Here is a 20,365-nt window from a genome sequence, read left to right as displayed (position 1 = left end):
ATGCTCATGGCAACAACATGAGTTTGGCCTGGTTTACACTGGGCGGCGTAAAAAGGGTTAGCTATGCATAACTCGGCAGGCAGCAAGATCAATGACACGTACACTTTGATTCAGTCTGTATTTCCATAAAAGCAGAGCGTGGGAATGTTCCTATGAATAGTTCTAGAAAAAGCAATATACTGGCATTAAATTGCGTTTATCCCGTCAATATTCATGGAAAAAATATGAGTTTGGCCTGATTATGATACAGTATAAAAGTGTAAGGAAATTTCAGTGGGTTTCGAGTCTTGGTATTCGACATTTCGGTTTTAAATTTTACAGAATAGCTCAATAACAAATGACAGGATATAGTATTAAAATTAATTCATAATAATGAATGAAACTTATGACAAAACATAGAAAAGAGACTTGTCGATAAATTAAAGTACATCAAAATCACGAGATAAACCGACGCAAACAAGTAGAACAAAAACGTCGGAAAACGAACCCTAATTCGCGAAATGGAATCGTCCAACATTTTTGATCAGTATCTTGAACCACTCGTCGGCAACGCGAAGAGATTTTAATCCCCAACCACGCGTATACGCGTTGCTTTATTTTGCGAGGCTCCCTAACATTAGTTGTTGTTGTTGTCCTTGGAAGGAGAGAGGAGGATGTTAAGAGTCATTCCTGGTTGGTGTCCACATACATTCTCAATTTTCGCACCCCCTCAAAACAAACTCAGCCTACACTTCTGCACAGCTTTCTTGCTTTAGTTTTACAAACTGTTTCTTTTATTTCTTTTTATTTGTTTTACTTACATCTTGCAGTTCCACTGTTATAGGTGAAATCCATTAAATTCCAATAATATTACAATATACAAGATAACTTTATTGTTGTAACATATCAAGATGCATACCAAATTTTGTTCTAGTTATAGTTTTTATAAAATATTAATTAAAGTGTTCATATTAACTTTTTTTCTCCAGACTCCACATTTAGTTAATCTGAATGAAGACCCCTTGATGTCAGAGTGTTTACTTTATTACATTAAAAATGGTATTACAAGGTAAGGTGGTTAAATTATTTTATACAAGACATATATCTTATTTATATTGTTATCTTTTATCTGAAGTATGTGATTATAACTTTAGGATTATGTAAACTATTAGCTACAAATATTTGCTAAAACATAAATTTTACACAATGGAAACATTTTTGTAATAGGGTTGGGCTATCATCTGCCAAGGTTCCTCAAGACATCCAGCTAAGCGGTACCAGCATCAATGGCCAACACTGTCTGTTTGATAACTCAGATGATTCTGTTCTAATCATGCCAATATCACCAGAGTGTCTCTGTTATGTGAATGGAAAGAAGGTCGAGGAACCTGTGGAACTTTATTCTGGTGAGTTGTAGTTTGCCATCATGTGGAGAGCTACTGTAAAGCATTGTGATCATCACCAGCTTATACTGGTGAGCCATGGCTCTATGTATGTTTGCTGATGCATAGGGATATTTTGGTTCCATGTTCTGGTTCTGAAGAACCTAGGTTGGAAGTTATTTCTACTTTTCTTATCTACTGATTTGTTTTTACTCCCATCGTTTTATAGGTTACCGTGTTATCCTTGGAAAATTCCATGTGTTCCGTTTCAACCATCCTGAGCAGGTTCGTCAACGAAAGAACAGATCACCGATGATAGAGGCTCCCTCTAAGGAGCCAGTGGACTGGTTCTTTGCTCAAAATGAGCTTCTACAGAAGCAAGGCATCAATATGAAGGAGGAGATGGAACAACGGTAAAGACTGCTTTATTTTGAATCTATACATACTGTAGCAATATGATACAATACGATGACAAAGCTTGAAACTCAAAGATGTATACATTTCATTAAGTCTTTTATGACATCTTACTATAGATTATTAGCTCTGGAAGCACAAATGAAGAAAGAAAAGGAGGAGGCAGACCAATTACTAGAACAGCAACGACTGGTAAGAACACTTCTTATATTCACATTAATTACCAATTGAATTTTTACCCTAATATCAAATTCTTGAGTTATCATTTAATTTCAGGATTATGAAAGCAAATTACAAGCTCTTCAGAAACAGATGGAGACGCACTCCATGCTTTCGGCCACATCTCCGCCACCTGACATCAAAGAGGGCGATGACAATCTCGAAAGTAAGTTACTCACCATCCTCTTTGCTGCAATGGTTTTCTGGTACATATATAATTTCTCCGTATTCATCTTGTCAGTCCTGTTCCTTGTTAGCTGTTATTTTATTGCCATTTCTGAGCTCAGGTGATTAATAGTATCTGATAGGTAGCCTATCGATGACTTCACAGTATCCACGGCAACATATTGAACTCTGTTACCATAGTAATATAAAGTGCTTTTAAAGTGTCTCCTTGGAAATGCTGTCTAAGAGTTACATAATGCAATGTTAATGTAAGTTTACAAGTCTTGCAATAGTATCTTTACTTATCATATTGTCTTGCTTATATTAGAATGAATGGACATATTTGTATGACATATGTTAAATATAGATAAATAATGTACACTTATTGCATAATCCAGAAGTCTATATTATAAAAATAAATTTGTTTTGTATAATATTACGATGATAAATATTAAAGTATGGACAAGATATACACTTATAACAGCATTTCAATAATAATGTATATATTTTTTTTTTTTTATATCCATTATTTAAGTATGAACAATAATGTTAATAAACACTATAGTATTATGTCTATATTTATTTTTTATATCTAAGACAAAAAACTATACGTTAAAGTAGAACAGTGTGTCTATTTAATGGATGTGTTTTAAATATCCAGTTACTATAGACATTATTAAATGTAACATAACAGATCTGCTGTTTTTGATATCTCTTAAGTATGAACAAGTTGTACACAATACATACATAAATCTTTTTTTAAAGAAAATAATCAATAAGCATAAAACATGGAATTTAATGACATGCAGCTGATGTTTATTTTATTCAAAGGGAAAAGTTTATTAAAGGGGAAACTTTTTTTTTTGGTTTGAATGTGACCCCTTATTTTGGATTCTACTGTATAATGTGTATCAGGATAAAATTGATAATACTACATATGTGCAAACATATGTCTCTTTGGATGTTGGATTTTTCTGACAAATTCCATAATTATATTTCCATTTGTGCACCTACACATGGATGGTTTTGTATATTTTTGGTAGTCACATACTATTATATTTTTACAAGTCATCAAATTTAAAAAGCTTTATACAATTAATTATATTATTATAGATTTGACTAATATTTTTATGATGAATTTATATAGTTTAATACATAGTGTTATTATTGCCATAGATTAAGTAGATAGTTTGATTATGTTAATTTTAATAAATAGTTAAAAGATTATAGTTAGATTTTAGAATATTTTTACATATTTAAAAACATTTCTATGGATTATTAGAATATTACTAATATATAGTGCAGGTTTTTTTTTTGGAGGGGTAAGTAGATATTCCAGAATTTTAAAAACAAGGGGCAGACAAGAGGGCATGACCAACATTTTTTCTGTAAGGAGGGAGAAGAAGCACACTTGCATTTTGCCACCAGCTAAATTCCTTTATTTTTAGATCTAACTTTTACAAAATTAATATAATTTACTTTTATAGTAAGATCTTATAAATGTATAGGTTAGATTTTTTTTTTTCAATAATTTATTTAAAATATTAAATAATCATTATGCATGTACTAATCTTATTGTTGCCTTTTAAAGTAAAACCATGTGCTATCATGTTTATAAAAAAAATTAATGTGATTATCTAATATTATCCTAATGTCAGGAAAAATCCTTACCTGTTTTTATACACTGCTGCTTGATATAATTTCTTCATTTTTTCTTTAATGTAAATTTTTTATATATTCATAGACCAATTATCTTCATAATTTTTATTTGTATGAATTGCTCTAAGCAGGTATTTGATATTTTTATTACCAATATGGTACTCTTCTTTGTTGTTCTCTAACCAATTATGAATTTTCTTCTTTCTATATTGAAACAACCTTTTACTTACACATTACCAGCTGCTGATTAAAAATGGGTCCATTTATAATATAGAGTGGTATAAGTTGGACAGGAATATTATGTGCAATCATATATTAAGCCTACGCCATTTGGCCCATGTGTAGTAGAAACGTTGTATCTAGTCTGCCCTCCTTAGCCTAACATACTGTCTGTCACCTGCAAGGTAACCCTTACACCATGATTGGCGGCGCCATGCTTTGCACACAGGCAGAGCCGTAGATAGAGTGAGTTTGGACAACTCTGTTCCACGGCATTCGATATACGCGCGTGTGATTGGGTGGATCGCAATCACATGACTTACACTGGCCATGTTGTCACCAAAACAAAACATTAAAGCTATACGCGCGCATATGTACCTGGGCTGTTTGGTAAGGACATGGCGTCCATGCGCCAAGTTGGCCGAACTCTCTCTATCTACGGCTCTGCACACAGGACATCAGATGTCTACAATGGGAAGGCTGAATTTTCTGACAAACATAAGTGAACAGGACCAGGAGCAGCCCAGAATCCCTCAGGGGGCGCCTTACTTGAAATGATTTTTTAATCTTCTATTGTGATAAAATTGCACAGAATTTTTCCTCTGAACGACAAATTTTGTTCTTTTCTCACCGCAACTGGGGGCTGTCCCCCTCCCTCCTTTGCACCACCACTGTACACCATGCAGGCCTAGTCTGTCCTCTGTCCACTCTAACCTGCCTTTTCTTTAAGCCTATTGCCCTGAATTATGTCCAGGCGCCATTTAGTGTGTGATGATGCTTCAGTAACTTATGTACTACATATTGTTAAATCAAACATGAATAATAATTATGACAGTAATTTAATTAATTCACAGTCAAATTAAGCTATGCATAATGCATCTATTTATAAATCAGTTTGCAATATAATAATGAAGGATAGAAAAACACAGTTTTATGTGTTGTACATGATAGAATAGCAAGACTATCAACCAGTGGTTTTACCTCAAAAAACTATAATATTACACATCGTATACTGGAAGTTTAATTATTTTGTTACTTATACTCACCATGCAAAACTTCAAAAAATATAATTAGTATTCATAATACGTATGTAAGCTGCCAATTGGTTTTCTTGCTTGAGGCTACTATCTAAGGTCATATAAAAATGTTTAGCTTATCAATTCCTACATCACTTTTGCTAAAATCCCAAAATTATACCATTATAGTAAAAAGTGCTCAGTTGCCAATACTATTATGTGCAATGTACTTCTCTCCAATTTTTTATCATACCCACCGCCATCGATATGTCTTTTTTGAAGAAAATCCTTTTCCCATTTTTTTAAATTTTTTACTGTGGGGTAGCAGGATAATCTAATAAAATTTATAGGGCTTCACCTACTGATGGAATTTCTTCTCACATAGGCTGAAGGTAACCTTTGAATAAAATTAGGTTATGAGGTCAAAATTTATATTGCAAAGGATTATGTTCAATAACCATTGCTCAATAAATGTATTCCAGATTGTAATTAGCTCTCTGACTTCCCTTGAGTTACATAATTTCTCTTTGGATGATTAATTAGCTAGGAAAATGAATGTTAGTGCTTGCATATAGGCGGGGGAATATTTTGTTCTTCAGACAAAATTGGTCTGGTGACACTGTGCCTCGCGTCATCCTTGGTTTTTCTGTTGGTAGAAATTTAACTTGGTGGTCTACAACAAAATATAAAGGGGAGAAGTACTAGACATGCCAGACTTAGTTACTGCTGCAACACTTCTTTGCAATTCCCTTGTGCGATGTATAACAGTAAATTCTAAGTATATCTTAAAGGTGTACCAATAATTAGGCTGATATTTTCTTTTAGTGCAAAATTTCTGTATGTATTTCTATGGGGATTAACTTTGTCTGGCTCTTGTCTGTAACAGTTCTTGCCAAGTTTATAGAGCTGAGAAAATACATTTACATTTTGACTTTAACTGGACACACTTTACGCTTTATGTATAAGTATTGGATAAATACATTATAACATGTTGTATTATGTTATTTATAAATCATTTTTCTTTTGTATTTTATATCTAATATTTATTTTCCATTATCTTGCAAAAATTGTATACCAGTCAATATACATTTATAAAATAAATCTATGAAAATTTATACAATATTTACTAGTTAAGTTATTTGATCCTGAATTCAACAATAAATATTCCATTTTTCTATATATAAGCGCTTTATTTTTTAATCTGTTCAGTTTAATTTTTTAATTTTATGGTAGTTCAATTCTTTTGGGTTTTTTTTTTTATGTTGTTTTATTTCAATATTGTGATCATATTTTGTAATAGAGTATTGATTTAAGTATTCTATTTATGATAATTATGATATTTATTTATTTGGTTATTGAATTTCCATATTCTCTTTCTTCTTAAATTTTTATTCTTAGCAAATGCAATTGTTTCTTTGCATATTTTTTGTCTCCTAGACAGGAACCATATTCCAAAGACTATTTTGCCATTGTTTGGCAGCAAAATATTAAATTAATAAGGAATATAATTATAATAACATATGTACATATATTTGAATATGATAAAAACCAAACAGATGTAAATAAAATGTGAGTTTCATATCAAATGATTTGGTTTGTATTTCTAATTCCCTTTTCTGTTGTCATCTTTTAATTTTTGTTTGTGTGTTGGAATCCCTCACTGCACTATGACATTGGAGTGAAGACATTTACATTTTATTAATCCAATTACTGCTGATATTAATTAATTCTACATTACACTGTACTTGTTAGTCCAACAATTCAATATCCAGGTTATATATCTATTAATTGTTATTATATTATGTTCAGGATAATCTTTGATAAACATTAATAAAAAATACAACAAATGTTTTATTTATATATTGCCTTATACAATCAACAGATAATCTCAGATTACTTTAAATATAATAAGTTGCTAAAGCAAGTCTGTTTTTCCGGAAAAATACAAATTATTATAATAGATAATCAAGTGAGATTTATTGCACTTACAACATACAGAGTGTACTAATGAAATAGAAATATACAAACGAACTGTACCTAACAAATGTAGATTACCTTGCCTTGTACATAATTTCATCAACATCATCAATTTTTTTTGACGAGACTGTTTGCACGAGTGTGACCATGCATTTTTGCATTCATATGACACAAGCAAAGTGTAAATATCAAACATGAAACTGGCATGAGAAATGAAATGGAGATGTTACTAAACTAAAGTTGCTCCAACAGTAGGTCAAGATCACATGACAGCATGAGGGTGCTGCAATGCATGGCCAACCGACGAGGGCTCCCTTTAATTTGCTCCATTATTTGAAACTTTTTCTTTGCACTTGTTATGTTCATTGCACAATTTACTTAAAGATTTTCTGTCTGTGTAGAACATCAAAATTGAAATACTAGTTATTTTGTAATTTAAAATAAAAGAATGAAAACATTTTCCTTGCTAAGAGATATACACAAAATTATACTTTTGCTGTATTCTTTGCATCCTTTAAATTTGGCTAATTGTGAATTTCTGGATTTTGTAGTAAAAAGTCAGAAACATTTATTTTGGAACTTGATAAATTAAATTAGAAATTGCATGCAATTAATTCCCCCCCCCCCAATGCTCCCCAGATCAAAATTTTGACAGACAGTCTATCTTTAACTAAACAGTTTATTTTCTTATTGCTTTGAATTCAAAATGCTTTCAACAGTTTTTTTTTGTAAGCTAAAAACTAATAGTGTGATGGGCACTTCTGTATAGCATATGTTAATATGTTGAATGTCAAAATGTATGAACATTAAATACCCTGTTCATGTACTTTGTGCTCTTGTTATTAACATCATTGTCTTCTTTGAATGTTTCATTACATTTCCTCCATGATTACAAACAACTAACTTGTTGATACCCAAATCAAAAGAAAATAGGTTTTTGAAAATAAATTTTGACATAATATTTTTATTATATATAATGAAGATTTAGATAAATGAAAAGAATTATTTATTACTCTATAATTTTATTTTGTATTCAATCTTTTATGCCTTATGAAAATACTGTATTGTTTATTTGATGTTTCCAAATCATTAAGAAACTTTGTGTAGACATATATGAGATGGAACTGTTTGAATTGTGCATAAAATACTGATTGATATATTAATTGATATTTAAAAAAATCTTATTATTTTGTTGCTTTATTTATTGTTTATTTTATAATCTGCTTGCTTTTTGCCTTGTTTACTAATGTTTTTTTCTATCATTCCCTCATTGAACATTTATCTTTTATTGTATAATTTTTGTCAAGATATACAATTAAAAAATCATACATGCATTTGTTGGTACTCCATAAAGTAGAAAATAATGTACAGGTAATTAGCATTCTCGCTAGAAGCTGGGTTGAATTAATTGGCATTTCAACATTTTATATACAGTAGTAGTCATTTTTAAATGGCATTGGGCAACTTAATTTATTTTTTTTATTTATTCCTTTTTTCGCTGTGTTAACTAACTCAGTTATTTAAAAAAAAAACTGTTGTCCTTTTTGGATCCTGAAAACAACAAACTTCAATATATTATTTTCTCTTATGTACATTCAGTAATGAAAAATTTAGTATAATACCTAATACTTGAAAAATAATACCTAGTTTAGCTTTTTTTTGTACTAAATTTATTTATTTTAATTTTGTAGGTGTACTAAAAAATGTCTTTTGTCAAATGTAATTTACTGTATTTTCAAGTTCTATGAAAATGTTTTTATGGTTTTTATAGATAGTATCTGCTGATTATACATTTACTAGTTTTTGAGTATTATTCAAAATTCTTGCTATATACTGTAGATATACAGTACATTTTGCTTGTGTCTTTGAGAAAGGCACTTTATCTACATTGCTTCTTTTTACCCAGGAGTACAAATGTGCACCTGGTGGGGTTGCCTCTTCCTGCGCTGATTACCAGCAGCAACATTTAAGTACGTGGACCCAATGACCAGGGGAAAAAACCGTTTTTGTATCAACAAAGAAAAGGCACTATATAAATAATAATAATAATAAATATATATATATACTGTCTCTTATACACATCTAGATGTGTATAAGAGACAGTATATATAATATTGGCAAATATAGATTATAATATATATATAATATTGGCAAATATAGATTATTTGGTATTCTACACATTTGACCTATGTGTGAAATCCAAACCTTCTAAGAAAATCAATATATTAATGTACTTAAGGCTTGTAAAAGAATCTGTAACGGGCACAGACAAGATTATATAAAAACGATGACAAAGATACAAAGAAATATGAAAAGTGTATACATTCAAAGATTAGGAAGGATACTAATATATTTACTAACTTTTTTTTCATTTTCATTTTTTTTATTTATCCCATAAAGATATTATTTAGCACCTCTGAGGGAAACACATTTAGTATTTGTGTCATTGGTTTTGCATAATTATGATCATCAGTTTAAATGATAACAAAAGTCAATAACAATGAAAATAGTGAATAGTAAAACGGTCATAATAGTGATAATAAGGTGAAATTACATTCTAGTAGATGAAAAATAAGGTGAACTGTTATAGTAAAGTAGTAATAATAATAATTTTACTAATATTACTGTAGTACTTTATGATTAGCTTATCTTTATTCTTCATGTGATGTGTGTTTGTATACCCTAATGTATTTACCATAGATGGTATTATATTTAATTATAACAAATCTCACCATAACTCATGCTTCTTAATTTGCTTTTATTAATCACAAATAAGCTAAACTGTTTCATTTTTTTTTTATTAATTGTGCTTATTTATGCTTAAAATTGTAATTAATGGAGCAAATTTAAGGGGAGCATGCAACTGGCCATTGCATGCCGCCCTCTTGTGGTTGTTAAGCACCAACCAATAGGAACACAGATTCCTGTCCAATTCAGGTAAGTTGTTTGCTCCTCTTTCTTTGCTCCGCCAGTAATTAGGTAACGAGGACAAGATATCAAAATAATTCTTACAATATACTGTAGCCTTCCCAAGTCTAATAAGCACACATTTTGGTATCCATACTTGGTATAATTACAAAGCTTAGAAAAATATTAATAATATGGAATATCTATAGCTTGTGTCATAAATTTTACAATTGACAATCTTGGCTACTTGAGGTTAATACTTGAGGTTAAAGTTCAATGACAATATTCAAATAGCATTTTCTTGAGTTCTTTCATTTTTTGTGCCAGCCCAATAACTTAATAAAAATTCAAACCATAAGGCAAGACTTTTTGTATACCTTGTTACGCGAACTTAATTTCTTAAAGATCGTCAGAGAAGGGGGTAAAAAAATTAAATTTTGTTTTCTTATTTAGCAAATGGTTTTGCCAAAAACATCCAGAGGAGAAAATAAAAATGAAATTAATTGTTGAATATAAACAGTGGGATGGTTAAATGCTTTAAATTTATATAATTAAAGAAGAAATATACATATCTTATTCTTGGAGATTTCAAGGCAGCGGTGGGCGTAATAAAACAAAATTTTTTTTTTCTGAAATTTTTCTTTTTTTCATGGTGACGGCCGGGTGCGCTAATTGGCCAAAAATAAACTTGGCAATAGGTCCGCTAAACAAGGTTTAAAAAAAGTCTTGCCTAAACAAACATATATCTTGTATCTAATGAATTCTAATTAATTTTTAAGGAGTTCTTTCTGTAAATTAATAAAGGTATAATATGTTTACATGAACTGTTTTTTGCTTAACTTGCAGGGTGGTGCTGGGGGGAGCATGAGTATCAGCTGGCTGCCTGGGCTATCCGTAAGTGGAAGTATTACAGATTTACATCTATACGAGTAAGTACCGTTCAAACTTTTGTAAATGGTTATTCAAAACGAAACAAGAAATATGAAACAAAACAATTATGTAGAACTTGTTACATTATTATTACACCGTAATAAAAAGAAACATAAATGTTGAGAAAATGTTATTCAGGAGCACCCCACAGTCTTTCTTGGGTAATCATTGGTGCCAGGGGTGTCTACCTGAGCTTGGACCCCTTGTCGGGGAATTCCTTGTGCTGCCCCTGATTGATGTTACTGTACCCCGAATAAATCCAATCTTTGGTCAATTTAATCTAATGAGTTTTAAATCTCTGATTTTTGTTGTATTATTTTTTGGTTTAGGATGATTTGTGGGGCAATGCCATTCACCTAAAGGAGGCCAATGCTATCAGTGTTGAACTCAAGAAAAAGGTATGACAAGGCAAAACTGTTGATGATGATGATAAGGAGAAGGATGATGATGAGCAGAAAGATGATGTTGGGAAAGATGATGATGATTATTATGAGGAGAAAGATGATGATGATAATAAAGATGAGGATAACAGAAGAATGATGTTGATGATCAGGATGTTGATGGGGATGATGATAATGAGGAGGAGGAGGATGGTGATGATAAAGATGATGCTAAAGATGATAGTGATGATCATGAGGATGATGTTAATTTAAATTCAAGTTGAATTGCATTATTTTAAAATCAATCTTTTTTGGTGTTAGGTTGAGTTCCAATTTGTGTTGTTAACGGATACCCTCTACTCACCTCTGCCAGCGGAACTGCTTTCAGAGAAAGACAACAAAGATATAGGACAACGGCCATTTCCACGTACTGTTGTCGCAATTGAAGTTCAAGATAAGAAAAATGGAGCAACCCACTACTGGAGTATTGAAAAACTAAAGTATGTTTAACATAGATTTTTCTTTCAGTTTTTAGGTACTGAAATATTGACTATAATGTTAAATGTATGTAATTAATAAAAAATAATGATGCTAATAAAAATGAAAAAGATAATATAATTATTTTTGTCATGAAATTTATAGTGATGTGTGTAATCTAGACAGATAGGTAACATTTCCAAACTTGTATATAACTTAAATATAGAAATTTAAAAGTTACTCAAATTGCTATAAATAATTGTTTATTGATTTAAAGACCCTTTTGATCTCATTTTTTTTTCATTGTAGGCAGAGATTGGAAATGATGCGAGAAATGTATGACAACCAGAGTGACGGGATGTCGATGACCCCAGAATCGAATGGGACACTGGAGAACGCGATGACCTGTAGGGATCCATTCTACGACCGCTTCCCGTGGTTTAGGCTTGTTGGCAGGTATTGTAATGACACCTCAATTGAATCCTTTAAAAAAATGTATTATTGAGAATCTCTTCATTGCAGTTATTGTTATAATAATTTTACCTTCTTTCTAAAATCAGGTCATTCGTGTATCTTAGCAACCTATTAGTACCAATCTCATTGGTGCAGAAGGTTGCCGTAGTGAATGAGCGAGGTGATGTGCAAGGGTACCTTCGTATCTCCATCCAGCATGTCAGTCCTGAGGACGAGGCATTGGATAAGTCTTCTGGGAGGAAGCAGTCTGCTATTGCTAAGATAAGCTTCAATGATAAAGAATACTTCAACACCAAGGTAAGTGGTAGACATGCTTTAGATTCTGACTCTCTGCTCACAACTTACTTTACTTTACTGCCCAGTTTATAATGTCCCGTTCCCTGACGGTTCCACGTCAACAAGGGTTGGACACATTAATATCATGTCTCAGCCAGCGGTGGCGCCAGAAATTTGCCGACGAGGGGTCCGACGGAGGGGTCCGAACCAAGGGTCAATGAAGCATAGGTCGACGGCCTGGAGTAAAGTATACTAATACGGTATTTGTAATAGCGGTTACTTTCAACACTTGCATGTGTTGTGGCTGAGACTTGGTAAATGACAGCAAGCCAATTCCTTTAAAGCATCTGGTTATGAAGCACAAGTGCTCTAAAATCAGAAAGGAGCAAAACAGATAATTACTTTTTTGGCTTTTTTTTTTTTATCAGATGAAACGTAGTCCAACGGGTATGAGCCAATCAGCTTTATCGTCTGAAGAACTGCGCATTGTTGAAGGCCAGAGAGAAAACTCTGATCTAGGTTTGTTAATTTTTTAATCAATTTCATATTTAATTTCTTCCAAAAGAAATATATCTTTTTAACTTTAGGCTCCAGATAGTAAACTGAGAAATACAATATTTATGATGATATGAGCAAACTAAATGATTTTTTCAGATCTCCTTGAACATTGTAACGATGATACTGATAAAGATGAAATCGCCCTCAATATACCATTTGAGTCGTTTGTGGAGCCCCCTGAACACATGAAGATTGGCAGCAAGATGTGTTTCCGTGTGACTGTCCTTCAAGGCATGGGTATCTCTTCGGAATATGCTGATATATTCTGTCAATTCAAGTGAGTTTTAATTTTAAATTCTGTATAGTATTCAAACAACATGACATCTAAAAAATTTTGATTAAATAATTGGATAATTGTTTTGTAGTACCATGAATTTTAATTTTCATTTTAAAAAATTCAATTTCGTTAGTGGTATTTTGGACTAAATTTAACAACAGAAAATTCCAAAAGTAGGGAAATTCCATGATATTACTGTACAATATGACACAGTTTAAGAACAATGTTATTAGTTCTTATTAGTGATTGATACAAATAAAACAAATGTAAAATCATGTTTTTATCATTGATTAAATATATGATATTTTAATCAATATAGAAGTATGTAATTATTGGCATTAAAATTGCCTTTTACCATCAGAATTAGTCTGTTGTTTTGTGTCATGTCTAAATTAAGATATTCTTACAGCCTATTGCCTCAGAAAGATGGTTGTTTTTCTACGGACCCAGTAAAGAATCGTCGTTCTGGTGGAAGGCCTATTTTGGCTTTCTACCATAACCAAGACGTAAGTGAAGGTTGACCTACTGTAGTGATATATTCATATTAGAGCACTCTGGTGTATGGTTCTTTTCTTTTCTGTTGGGTATGGTTTTGGTTTATTTTATCACAAAGGCACTCAAAACATGTCAAAATATTCCCCAAAATATAAGATTAACAAAATTTGATTTGTTGAAATCTTAAAAGAATGTACAAAATGTTCTTATTAATGTTAAATTGGCAGTATAAAAGTACTGATTTTGAAGTATATCAAGAAGCAATTTTGAGAGCCTTTTTCATTGCTTTTTTGGCTGCTGTGTGGTAGATTTTTCTGTTTTGCTTTTATTTTTGACTGCGGGGCACTATTCTTTTTGATTCTTTTCAGTCTTTTACACGGGCATGAAGCATTCGTCACCGAACCTGTGCGCAATACTGGGAATTCTGGGCCACCCCTGGGATTTTACTTCGTGCAGGATGTAAGTGAGCATGGATTTGAAATTTTATTTCTTTATTATTTTCCGTAATTGTGGCAAAGACAAGCTAAACCAGTCTCTCGTCGCAATAATCGATTTTGAGTTATTAATACAGGGTTAAAGAGTAAATTAAGAGCTACAAAAACATAAAAAAATATTATTCAAATCCGACATTTCCTTATGAAGTTACAAGCGTTTAAACATACAGCTGTTTACAGAACAATATATGAAAAATCTAGTCTTCAAAGTTTATGATTTCAGACATTTCTCATGCAGAAACTATTATCAAATCCTTAAAAAGTGTTGTTTCAACATTGAAAATGGGACAAATAACAGCATAGCATGATGTATAGATATATAAAGGTTAGTTTAGTGCAATAAAATAGATTTTTAAAAAGTTGACATTCCAGCATGTTTTGGCCATTTTCTTTGAAACACGATTTAAGACGAGTGAATGGTTTGGCTTGTCTTTGCCACATTTACTTACAACTTATTTTTGTTTATTTTTTTTTATATTTTCAATTTGCACCATCTTGTTTATTTTGAATTATTTATGATTAGGCATACTATTGTTATTATTTTTGAAGAAATTTTTCTCTTTTGTTTAAGATTACTTTTTTGTTTTTAAATAAATATAGATATTAAACACAGTTTTTATTGGTTTTCATCAACATCATCTTGTTATTTTTATTATTTGTATTTTACAATTGTTACTTTTTTTACTACTTTATTTTCATGTTTTTCAAACATAATTTATTGATATCTACATTATTTTTATCATTTCTTTTATAACTTCTTTTTCCACTCCATGATACACAATAATATGAAATGTTTTGTGTTTGTACGTTTTGCCAAAATATGAATAAATTTGAAATAAAAATGACCTGATTATTATTTTGCGTTTATTTCAGCTTAAATAATTTTTTTATTTAACTTTTTTTCCCATTAATTTCATTCAAAATTTGATTTCTTCTTAGGGGAGAATAAAAATTGTATTAAACTATTTTAAATTATAGTCCAATATTTATTCAGAATATTTATATAAATGTGGGTTTTTTAATAGTGGAAATATACCATCAAATTTTAATGCACATTATGCCTGCAATGTAGAGGGCTATATTAGAGGCCTCTTAAATGTATTGCATGCTTCACTGCCTCTCAATACCCACTCAAAGCTAAGCCTGGCAGTTCACCTAGCTTTACCACTCATCGCCTTTCTGCCCATGTTAAGCATCATTATGATTTTTTTAAATAATTTAACTAATTGAATAAGTGGTAGATTTGAGTTCTTGCATCACATGTAAGATTGTAGGCATGCATGTGTTCTTGTCTTGTGTTCATGTTGTCACAATAATCATTCATGCAATTAGCATTATATCAAATCAACACACATTTATATTTATTTTAATTATATTATTTGTATAGATAGATTTGACATATATAGAGCAAGAAATGTATGTGTTAATTTTACTAATGGGCATTATTTGTGATATATTATTATGAGTAAAGTATAAGGTTATTCAGATTTTTTTTTTAAACTGATCTATTTTTATTACAATGAAATATTGTGATAGAGTTTTGATGATAGTAATAGAATAATAAAGTCTTGCAAAATAATATCAGTAAGAACGAACAATTAATATTCTAAATTAATATTGTATTTCTTTTTAGAAAATTGTATTTTGTCCCTTATGATTTAAACCTAAGACTAGAACTTAGAACATGTTAAGTAGTGTCTCGCATAGAAGAGAGCACTTAGTAATACTTTTACAAAATTGTTCTTGATTCAGAATCACGGAGGTCATTATGGTATTTAGCATTTAGTTTAATAATTGATTATGTTTTCCAATTTTTATTTTCCATTATAACCTTCCTCAAGCGCCTTGAGTATTCCTTGAAATGGATATGAGCGCTTACAAATTTTATTTATTATTATTATATTTCGACTTCAGCTTGTTGAACTCGGTTGGGCCCAATAAAGCAAACCAGACTAGAGAATGAAACAGTAGGAACTATTCAGTCGTATTACTCAACCTTTACAAAAGTAGATCTAGTGCCTGTGCTCGTCTGATGTTAATTAAAATTACATTTTAATGTATTATTATTATTATCATATATCATCATGTGACTTCATCCATTGTAGATCCAAGTGACAGTTACCAAAGCATTTGTTGACTACGTACGCACACAGCCAATCATGTTTGAGGTATTTGGCCACTATCAAGCCCATCCACTGCACAGCCAAAGTCAAGAGGTCACAAGGTGAGAGGTCATATCACTTATATCAGATTTTTATTTTTAAAAATATTTTGGTTTAGACATCTATGTTGTATGTAATTGTCAAAGTAACCTCTGCATGCATTCAGCAATTTTTAATGTTTAATATTTTATTCATAATTGTGTTTTTAAAAATCTTTTTTCTGTGTGTACCTCTTCAACATAGGTTTTACATTTATTTGAAATTTTCCATAAAGTGAATATATTATACATAATTTTGCCCAGAAATATTTACATAATATTCATAAGATATGTTAAACTAAAATGATAGTCCTTTTTAAATTCAGCTGATTTGTTGATTTGCACATACATGGGTGTGACATGACAACCCAGCTAGCTCTAGGTGTGATATGACATAATCATGCCTGCATATGGATGTGAAATGAATATCATCATGTCCATACAGTATATGGGTGTGATATGATATCATCTGTCCCATATACTCTATGAGCAAATCCCATTTTTTTCACAGAAAATGTGATAGTGTGGACAGCATTTTAAATGAATAACCTTTAACCTTTTATGAGACATACAGTACATCCTTTTCACATGAACAGAATTTCAAATAGTACACAAATTGTAACCAGGTTTGGGTTTTGTGAAACCAAATCCATGTAAAACTTTGAGAGATATTAAATGTTTTAGAGTGTTGTAGAAATGTGATCATGTTTTATGTTTTCAGCTTGGGCAATGCCACAATTCGGGCAATACCTGTGCTCCCTCCAAGAATCTCGTCTCGATCGCTGTAAGACAAAGCTAAAATAGAACAGCTAATAATGTTTGTAACATGACTAACGTTTGGCTTCTGCAATGATAATGTTTGCATGAATTTCATGTTACATTTTATTATGTTTTTTTATAATTATCATTTTATTAGTTTATTTTAATAATATATAACTAAATATTTCCTTGTGCCATTATTGTTTTCAGCAATAAAAATAGAAGTATTTAACGCATTACATTATTATTTTTTTGCCATTTGCAAAAAATATAAAATATGACAAAATCCTGTTCATTCTGATCTATCCTGAACCGAATCGTCTCCCAAATATGGAACCCCTACCAACTCTCAGTGTTGCCGCTTGCCACCATCACATTGGTTGACCCTTTGTCCCAGTACCTGACCTCACTTCTTCCACACTTCAAATGTATTTTTATTGGTAACAATAAAATTCCATGAGTTCTTGATAGACCCTTCTTTCTTTTGGTTTAAAGGGTGGTTTATTGATACATAATTGATTCTTATATAATATAATTTCATAATATAACACCTATCAACTATATTTTTATTATATGTTATATGCTGATAAATTTATTATAGAGTAATACTTTACACTATAACAGTATATTACACAAAGTATATCAGTAATGTGTAGTCTAACAAATTATATAAAAAATATTATTTAACTGTATGTGAGTGCTGTATGTATATATATATATATTTATCTAACTATTGATTTAGATTAGACTGTGAGGCTAATAGAATAAACAATCACTTACTTTGCATTTTTGCTTACTATTATAATAAACACATTAGAACAATGTATTAATTTGTTTGTTTTTTTTAACATGAAAAAATAAATAATGACTGTACTATACAGGACCTTACAAAGAATTCTTTTTCTTTTTTTGGTTAAAAAAAATTAGCGCAGAACCTTATCCCACAAATTTATTTTAGGCGACATGGAAGTTGGCTTTGCTTGTGTTGGTGTATGTAATGGAATGAGTCTCATCATAAATTAAAGTCAATTTTTTTATTTAATACACAAACATTCTAAAAAAAATTTTGCTTCAGCCATTTAAATTGAACACCCTTCTAATGACAAAGATTGAATGATGTTGATGATGGCGATGGTGGTGGGATGGTAGTGGCAAATTGCAATTATGATGATGAGGATAATGGAGACTTTTCATTATTGTTGGCAGCCAAGCCATGCATATTAGTGCATGCTGCTGTTGAATTTTACAAGTATTCATTTATATCCAGCAAAGTTAATAGCACTTATAAATATTCTGGCAGACATCTTTATCTAAAATAGAACACTTTAGAATCTGCAATTTTAATTTTCTTTTTTTTTATTGGGTCATTATTTCATTTGGATCATTTATCCTATGATTTCTCACTAGAAGCATGGAGAAATAACATACTGTATTCTTCCATGCTTTAGACATTAATGATTTATTTTAATTCAGCAGTGTTGACATAAAAACGACTTTCATTTTGTAGGTTACGGCCAGCGAAACGAAGCTTCCCTTCATCTCTTCCATTGGCCCGCCCTGTGCCCTCTCCTAAACAGGGACCATGTGTGTCACTGCCATGCAGCACAAGTCATCTGCACTCCAAACATGATATTCTTTTGTGGGTCGAAATATGTGAACTAGCACCGTCTGGCGAGTAAGTGGTTAACCTTTGTTGAATATTTAATATTATTATTAATATTGTTGAATATTTAATATTATTATTATTATTATTATTATTATTATTATTATTATATTATTATTGTGTTATTGTTGTGATTCTCAACATGTAAATAATTATTTATCATCATCATGATCATTAACATTGTCATTTATTATTGTTTACTTTGCTATTTTTTTTTCTATTACTATCATCATTACTTTTCCAGGTATATTCCATGTGTGGTTGATCATCCCAATAAGTCTCCACCTGGAAGCGGTTGCTTTATGCTTCATCAAGGCATCCAGCGAAGACTCGCCATCACAATTGTTCATGAACCTGCTAAACAACTAGAGTGGAAAGATGTCAAAGAGTTGGTTGTCGGTAAGTTTCTTCTACTTCAGTAACCAACATTTGATATCGGAAACATTTTCTATTCTGTCTGATAGCCCACATGGTGTCAGTATTCGATGGAACCAGAAAATAATCAATCTTCTGCAAATTATTTGCAAGTTCTTACTACTATCTTGTCTTCCTGGCGATAGGCATAACCACAGGTAGCAAATGAAAATAAAAATGTTATATTTGTTGAGTACGGAACAGACTAAAAAATTGAGAACTGGAACGTGTAGCTCAAATACTTATACGTAATTTTTTTCATTTTATCATTAAGGACGCATTCGCACAAAACTTGAAGTAAACGAGCCAGATTATGAGCTGTCTGTTTTGTCTCTCAACCTTCTTCCATCTGGTTATATACAATATCCAAATGATGACAGGTAAGAAAGGGATCAATCCTTTCACATGATAATAATGGCCATTAGGATGGTGGTCGATTTTTGGTGATGATATTTATTAAAGTGATTAAAGCAACCTTTGACATAGCATTAGGGAACTCATATGCTGATATTCATATAACTTATATAACTATATTCTTCTACTACTACTATTTTACTATATAACTTTTAGTAATCTAAAGCTTTTCAACACTATGGTAATTATTAAAAATATATATATATACTGTATGAATATGTCCATAGAGATTAAAAAGTGGTAATGTATAGAAATGCTATAAATTATTAATTATAAAGTATCACTATTTCAAATTTGTTGGTCTTTATCTTCCTTTACAGGATATTCTTCCGGTTTGAGGCAGCGTGGGATAGTTCCTTGCATAATTCAATTTTATTGAATCGTGTTACCCCCTACAGAGAACATGTTTATCTAACATTATCAGCCTACATGGAGGTAAGGCCATGAACTTGTGTTACTAATAAATATTGCAGCTGTGTGTTTTTTTAGTATATACACTTTCAATTCTAAAGAAAATATAGTAGAACAGCTTTTTTGGGAAAACCCTATGGACACTTTTTCTTGAAATGTGAGGGAAGTCCTTGACTACCCCCCTAATAAGGGTACGCTTGGATCCT

At 31.1% G+C, this 20,365-nt stretch overlaps 1 protein-coding gene across 7 annotated transcripts in view; it reads left to right on the top strand.

The window, feature by feature from the left end:
• LOC117100290 (kinesin-like protein KIF1A) overlaps positions 1-20,365 on the top strand; it is a 45,264-nt gene that overhangs the window by 11,417 nt on the left and 13,482 nt on the right. For 3 of the 7 annotated variants that reach the window (XM_033239956.1, XM_033239976.1, XM_033239944.1), the window contains 19 exons: positions 969-1,048; positions 1,207-1,385; positions 1,591-1,774; positions 1,895-1,967; positions 2,052-2,160; positions 10,784-10,866; positions 11,197-11,265; positions 11,569-11,747; positions 12,034-12,180; positions 12,285-12,495; positions 12,903-12,993; positions 13,129-13,309; positions 13,719-13,815; positions 16,404-16,522; positions 17,220-17,282; positions 18,765-18,932; positions 19,165-19,319; positions 19,609-19,714; positions 20,069-20,183. In XM_033239956.1, the coding sequence (XP_033095847.1) occupies positions 969-1,048; positions 1,207-1,385; positions 1,591-1,774; positions 1,895-1,967; positions 2,052-2,160; positions 10,784-10,866; positions 11,197-11,265; positions 11,569-11,747; positions 12,034-12,180; positions 12,285-12,495; positions 12,903-12,993; positions 13,129-13,309; positions 13,719-13,815; positions 16,404-16,522; positions 17,220-17,282; positions 18,765-18,932; positions 19,165-19,319; positions 19,609-19,714; positions 20,069-20,183 (2,409 nt within the window). Of the gene's footprint in view, positions 1-968; positions 1,049-1,206; positions 1,386-1,590; positions 1,775-1,894; positions 1,968-2,051; positions 2,161-10,783; positions 10,867-11,196; positions 11,266-11,568; positions 11,748-12,033; positions 12,181-12,284; positions 12,496-12,902; positions 12,994-13,128; positions 13,310-13,718; positions 13,816-14,172; positions 14,264-16,403; positions 16,523-17,219; positions 17,283-18,764; positions 18,933-19,164; positions 19,320-19,608; positions 19,715-20,068; positions 20,184-20,365 lie in introns of all 7 variants that reach the window. The other 4 variants (XM_033239982.1, XM_033239970.1, XM_033239950.1 and 1 more) reach the window with 3 other exon arrangements.

The sequence above is a fragment of the Anneissia japonica genome, unplaced genomic scaffold (genome assembly GCF_011630105.1).
Source record: "Anneissia japonica isolate Jap-2015-1 unplaced genomic scaffold, ASM1163010v1 scaffold4446_len648930_cov198, whole genome shotgun sequence".
NCBI lineage: Eukaryota > Metazoa > Echinodermata > Crinoidea > Comatulida > Comatulidae > Anneissia > Anneissia japonica.
This window is presented reverse-complemented; position numbering and strand designations above follow the sequence as displayed.